The sequence below is a fragment of the Clytia hemisphaerica genome, unplaced genomic scaffold (genome assembly GCF_902728285.1).
Source record: "Clytia hemisphaerica strain Z4C2 unplaced genomic scaffold, Clytia hemisphaerica genome assembly, whole genome shotgun sequence".
In the NCBI taxonomy this organism is placed as follows: domain Eukaryota; kingdom Metazoa; phylum Cnidaria; class Hydrozoa; order Leptothecata; family Clytiidae; genus Clytia; species Clytia hemisphaerica.
This window is the reverse complement of record NW_027103633.1, coordinates 566616-573297: the sequence shown is the minus strand read 5'-3', so window position 1 is coordinate 573297 and position 6682 is coordinate 566616. Positions and strand designations below refer to the sequence as shown.

The 6682-nt window shown below is 35.1% G+C and overlaps 1 protein-coding gene across 1 annotated transcript; it reads right to left on the bottom strand.

Annotated features, from left to right (window-relative positions):
- Positions 1-2279: 2279 nt before the first annotated feature.
- Positions 2280-5599, bottom strand: LOC136802634 (uncharacterized). The gene is made up of 2 exons (XM_067059386.1): positions 4696-5599; positions 2280-4351 (listed from the first exon to the last, which is right to left on the bottom strand). The coding sequence occupies exons 1-2, from the start codon at positions 4988-4990 to the stop codon at positions 2442-2444; spliced, it is 2205 nt and encodes a 734-aa protein (XP_066915487.1). The 5' UTR covers positions 4991-5599; the 3' UTR covers positions 2280-2441.
- Between the last annotated feature and the right edge of the window lie 1083 nt (positions 5600-6682).

Below are 6682 nucleotides of genomic sequence, written 5' to 3'. Positions count from 1 at the left end.
GTACAAAACCAAATGGGATTAAAGGTAAACATCGTCAGCGCAGAAAGAATAGGAGCTCGGAAGGACGAAATGTTTAAAACAAAAAGATGGCGACCCTTGAAAGTCGTGCTAAAGAACGAAGAAGAGAAACGTCATATTCTGGCATCAGTCCACAAATTAGAGAAAGACGAATTTAGAGTATCCGACGATTTTTCGAAGAAAGAACGCGAAACCATCAAAGAGTGGCATAGGAAGGCAAAGGAGAAAACAGAATTACAAAAGGATGGCAGCTGGATATATAAGGTTAGAGGAAGTCCTCGGACAAAACTCTACTTTAAGAAGATCTGTAACAAACCCGTTACTGAAAATGAAATATTGTAAAGACGACTGGTTAAGAGGCCCACCGTGCGCCTACAACTGTAAAATTGTAAAATATTAAGCATGATTATTTCATAGAGGTCGATAGACCTGAGAAATATATTACTGTAAATTAAAATTAAAAAATTAAAAAAAAAAAAAAAAAAAAATTAAAAATTAAATTAAAGTTAATCACGACACTTGGACTTAGAAATTTTGCGGTAAAGCGCAAATTATTGTCAAAGTAGGATTTCTGAATGAGTCTAAAAAGTTTTTGAATAGGAATTAAGTACTGTTAATCCCATTTAGTTGAAGTAACCTGCTTATATTTAAGAATAATATTCACCAAACTGTGAAAGGTTGAGGCTTTTCCTGAAAATATAGGCCCTGGAATGGTAGGAAAGGCCAGATGTCAGTCTCATTTTTTTACATATTCTATACTTAAAAATAAAGAAACAGTCATAAAATGTCATCTGTTAATGGAAATGACCTGAATTTTTTTACAGTTGTTCCCTTAATGCCAATGATTAGTTGGCTAGAGAAGATCAACCAATATTTTGACAAGAATTTACCTTTAGAGCCCTTAAGTGGGCCTGATTTAGCATTTTAGGAGGGAAAAAACAACGAAGTTAAGCAAATTTTCAATCGATCATATCTTTAAGAGACTTCAAGCCCCCACTGAGATTTTTTGAGGTTATAAACTAGACCTTCTAAGGAAGCATTACTGAAAGTTTCAAAAAAATTTGTAGGGGGTTCAAAAAGATACGCCATCTTGAATTCTGCTCCAGATCTGCCAAAATAGCAATTTTTTTCGGCCATTTTTGACGGTTACGCAAAAATAGAAATCCTGAAAATGTTATTTTTGTGGCCAAAACCCACCAGTAAACCCACTCCAGGTCAAAAGTTTGCTTCAAAAAAGTCTCCAAGGACCATCAGCAGACAGCTAAAAGTGCTTCCAAACCCAGATTACACAAAGTTTGAAGCCCTCTACAGGAGGTGCTAGAGATTTTCGGGGAAAATTTTGGAGACTCAAATTTGATTTTTTCTGATTCCCTACAAAAAGTTCTTGAAATCCACTGTAAATCAGCTTTCTAATGTACTTGAATAAAAATTCATTGGCTTTCAAAATCTGCTCCCCACCAGAGTTCATGATTTTTAGGGGTCAATTTCCGCTTAGTAGCCTATCTTTGAGACTCTGTATCTTCAAAACTACTTGAGATATCAAGGTGAAATTTTCATGGTCTTATTTTCTTGTGTGATGGATCATTTGGTCAAAATTTCATTAAAATCTAAGAGGGTGAGGTATCACACTTTCTTTATTGTGCAGATTTTTAAAAAAAATGGCTCTTAATTAAGTTTGGTGGTTAAGAGAGCCCGAACCCAACTTTGTAGGTTTTAAGGGGTATCCACTGGTATTTCTTATTACCCAAGTTTGAATTTCATTGTCTTAGTTAAAAGCAATAACCAAGCGTCTAAGAATTAAAAAGAATATTTCAACGAAGAAAAGTGAAAAAGTTATCGAGAAAATTTTCTTAAGAAGCCAAAATGTACCTTTTTTATAAGAAAAAGTTATAAAGGAACATAAACAACATAGAACATTTTCAGGTTTTGCCGACGTATGCAATTTCTTTGGAAAATATAATACCAAAATAAAATAAAATGCTTAAAAAGTTCTTAAAAGCATTTTCAGTCATGGAAGAACTTAACGGTTGAGAATGCTTCAAAGAATTGAACAAATTTGACAATGATTCAGCAAAATTTAAGTTTATCTTTCCTGTTTTCAATAGAATAAAAAATCTAGGTATCACTTTAATTTTAACATTCGTTAAAATAACTTTTTTTTTTCAAATTTTTTGAATATTAGTGACCGTAGAAAGATTAATTCAAACAATAAGTATTCTTGTATTGCATACCAGATGAAAATAAAATTTGTCCCAGTTTTCTGCCAACCTTGTTTATTAAGGCTTTTCAAAGCTTTGATGCTTAAAAGTTTTAATTTCGGAATTGGAGAAAAAAAGGTATTTCTAGGCAAATTTCATTTTTTATCCAATTTCGCGTAGTAGTTATACAATATTTAAATTATATAACAATATTATATATTACATTTATATATTATACTTGTGAAATACTTCACAGCTGATTCGCGAGCTACTTCCATCCGGTTGGTTATTTTGAAAATTGATTTGTACATTATTATTTGAAACTTGATATCTATGATTATATGATGGTCCTACACCCGGAGTCTCTTGGTAACTTTCCTCTTCCATATCGGGTGAACCATCCTGTTGTTCTGATTGGTAATATGGTATTTCAATTTCGATTGGACATTGAAAATAATTCAATTCTTGGTTACCATCTATTGGGCTATTATTGATAAGTGGTGGATGTTGGAAATAGTTTCCAGCGTTGACAGGATCTCTTGGCTCATCATTTAGATTGTTTTCCTGGAGATCTGCACAATCTATTGCTTTCGAGGACATCATCGCCATATGGAGATCATCTGATTCAGCTAAAGAAGAACGATGTGATTTACAGTTTGATGATAAATAAGTTGATTTTGTTGATTTTCGTCGACGCTCCATTCTTTCCTTTAGTATCTCTTCATAAGTCAGTTCATCCAATCCTTCTACGTTCAAATTGTTATTATTCAAACTGTTCCTGTAATGTCTCAATGAGCTTGTTCGCCGACGTTTACTGTAAGGGCTGCTTTCTCGACTAGCTATCGGTGTTAGATAATGTGGTTCTCCATGATCTAGAGTATTAAACGGGTTACTGTCTTGTTGTCTGGTTACACCCGTTGCTTCCTCTTGTAACCGACTTTGAAGGATGTCCTGAAAAGCTATAGCATTTTCTAAGTCTTCCTCGTGCGTTATAGATAGCTTAGCTTTACTCTCCTTGAAGCCTTGGATATTAAACGCACTCGGTTGATGTTCTGTCGCTACTTCCTGTAAACTTGCTAAATCATGTCTCAATATTGCATCTTGTAGACTTTTACATGATAAGGTGCTTAGACTTTTGTTTTGTAACCTCTTTCCAGATAAAGTGGACAAAGACTTTTGTAAGATGCGACGCTCTGGAAAATTAGCCGGTGTTAATATAGATTCGATACTTGGGTTTGCCGTATCAAACACAACACTTTTGTATACATCGCTTTGTTTTCTACGGTTAGATAATCTAGCTTTGGCGGCCGCACGGTGCCATCTGGATCTTGGGTTATCTCCTTGCCGTGCTTGTATTTTTCGATATTCATTTTGTAAGATCGCTTCGATAGTATTCATTGCTTTTAGTTCGTTGCCATGAGTAGTGGTCGTGTCATCAACGGCTTTGATTCTTATTCGATCAATAGCTCTTTGTATAGCTGCAAAAGATCCCATTGGGTTACCTTCATTAGCTGTTGCGGATGACGAAATACTGCTAACTCTAGATATACCCATTTTGCGGCGTGGTATTGCTCGAACAAGAGCTGGAGTCTCTCTCACACGTTTTTCTGGCTTATCCACAAGAGAGGATTGTCTTGCTAACTGGTGTATCATGTTTTTATAAATGGTTGCCAGAAGATTCAGAAAAATATATGTGAAGATGCTACCGATGATAATGACAAATAAATTCAGAAGACGATAAACTTCATGATGATTGTAATTAGAGGCTGTCTTAAAAGGCACATAATCTCCAAGTCCAACTGTCGTAAAAGACACAATAGTGAAATAAACACCTTCAAAATATGACCAATCTTCGATATATTTAAACATGGCTGCCGTACCAGCAACACTGCATATGAACATAATGAACACGAGTAAAAGTACGCCTCTGATATTGATTTCCACTGTATTGCTATTCTCTTTGGGGCGACTGTATTTGCTTCGGGAGACAATGTTTTTAAATGCTTTTGTCAGTGACGTCACACTGACTTCTAAGGCGGTATTGAGTAATAACATATTGAGTGGAATACTGGTCAATGCGTAAATGATGAATGATAAACGACCGTATGTTGTAGAAGGTGCTGTGTGACCGTACCCTAAAATGGAAATAGAGAAGTTTGGAATGTAAATAGACCTAAGTAACGCTCGATTCCCAGAGGAGTTTATAAGAAGTTGACTCTCTTTATAAAAGTAACTCATGAAGACTCTAAGGACATAAGATATGAAAAGACAATTGAAATCAAAATGAGAAAACGACAGCCCGGATATAGCGAGATAGAGATGTGGCCGTTTTAGTCAAATCCTGAGTTATTCACTGATGGCGTTAGTTGCACATAATTTTGTGAGCGAACTGCGAGAAAATTGGGCGAAACTTACGATTAAATTCTACCACACTTTTCCAAATTACACTCTAGAATCTTTACTGGAGGTTAAAGCTTACCTATAGTAGTCAGAACAGTGCCAGCAAAATAGAACGAACCAGCGAAGGACCATTTATCAGATGCTTGATTCATTAGACCAATACTACAAGCTTCTTTGTGAACTCGCATAATTTCCTTCATTAATGTTTTCGTCAAATTATAATTCCTTTTTAAATCCCGAAATAATTCGTAATACTTTTTTCGGAGTTCTTTTTCGTTATCGGATTCAAGAAGTTGGAATATCAATGCCCCGATTACCAAGTATGCAATAATGAATAAAATCAGGACGATCACAACAAATGTCCTTTCCTGCATAATTAACCACAATGAAATGTCTTCGACTTCTTCTTCTAATGTTTTGAAAGTCTTTTTAATGGTCTCCTTTTTCGTCTTTACAGCTTAACAACCAGAAATCCTCTGTAGTTTTAATGTTTTCTTCAAAAAAAGAATTTCAATGTATTCCTTTTTGGTATCTTGAAATCCGCTTCTTCCGTTACCTGTCTAATGTATATAATACAACAATCTACGATTTGTTGTCCCGATGTATCCGGTCTTGTGCTGGCTTTTCTCTCTTTTATCCGATTTCTTGTGTGAATTACTATGAAAACGCCTCGAGCGCTAATTCGTACGTATTTCCTACTACTACTACGTGCTTATGTGATGTTGTTATTTATCGTTTGTAAGTAAAGAAATAATTTCTTCTTTATTTCACAAGAGTTATCTACTGTCTCTATTCCTCTTTAGTATCGATATTTCTTCGAGATAATTTCTTCTTCTATTTTTCTTTGAAACTACTATTAATGTTTTTTTTTCAACGCTAATCACTAACTTTCCGAGATTGGTATCTAAAGTCGTTTTCAAAGTTCAAAAAAAAATGTTGAGGAGAAATATAGATGATACTCGTTATATCTCTTCTCTATGATCACAGCGTTATACACACAGAAAATGTAATGCTTAGGGCTCATATTTATATTAAAATATTGCCAAGCTAGGGTCTTTATTTACTCATCTGGGATCAAAAACTGTAAAGGAATTCCTCAATGCGGAAACGCTGAAAATGAGCCGGAATCTGCTACGAGTTACATTCCTCAAGTTTCGGCACTTGTAACAAATTCCGGTATTTTTAGCGTGTTTCCGTATAAAAGATAACGTCATAAATATCAAGAATATTTCATTCTGTTAAAATTTCCCGTATGGAGTTGTTTAATGCATCGAATATTATAATGACGATTAAGGTGTATGTAACAACTTTCTTAATAACCAATTACCTACAAGCCAGCCCACTTTTTTCTTATTTATTTGTTTTTAGTTAATTATTACATATATGCCTTATTTCAACCTGATTAAAAATATGCCGTACGAAATCGAAACTAAAAGATCGCGCCACCCACTTTCTTATTTTTCTTCTCATTTTATGTACCCCAACTACTGAGTCAGCCACTTAGCAATGAAAGCCCATGCTTTCGTTGACGTAAACATCCCCCCCCGCGTAACATCCCTAATCAAGGGCAAATCTGAGACTGAACAATAACTTAGCAACGCTATCTATGGAAAAGTATCCTTTTAAACCGACCCGATCACCTTTTAAACCAACCCGATCACTTGTAAACCACCGACCGTTGTGTAAGCTGGACATTTTTGATACGGATACCGCTCTATAGTAACTACACAAAGATATAAATGGATAAAATAGGCGGGAGACAACTATTTCACTGTTTATTGATAATATTTTCGGACATGCAAAATCACGCGGTCAGACGTTTCCCTCTTAATATCCCTAATCAAAGTTTTGGTTTGGTATATGCAAGCTGTCAGGTCGGGAAAAATTAGTTTCAAATCGAGATGATTTATTGGGCTATTCAGATAGAAGTGGGATGGAATATCGAAACAGAGGAAAGAACAGGCCAAGAAATTTTGGTTGATAAGGCATTGTTAACTAAAAGGACTAAAAAACTTGTTCGAGTCAGGGATATGTTATAGCGGAGCTGGATGAAGGACGAGAATTCC

Coding starts and splice junctions, on each gene's coding strand:
- LOC136802634 (XM_067059386.1), bottom strand. CDS start 4,990: ATGCAGGAAAGGACATTTGTTGTGATCGTCCTGATTTTATTCATTATT. Junction 4,352..4,695: donor CACTGTTCTGACTACTATAG/GTAAGCTTTAAC, acceptor TTTCCATTTTAG/GGTACGGTCACACAGCACCT.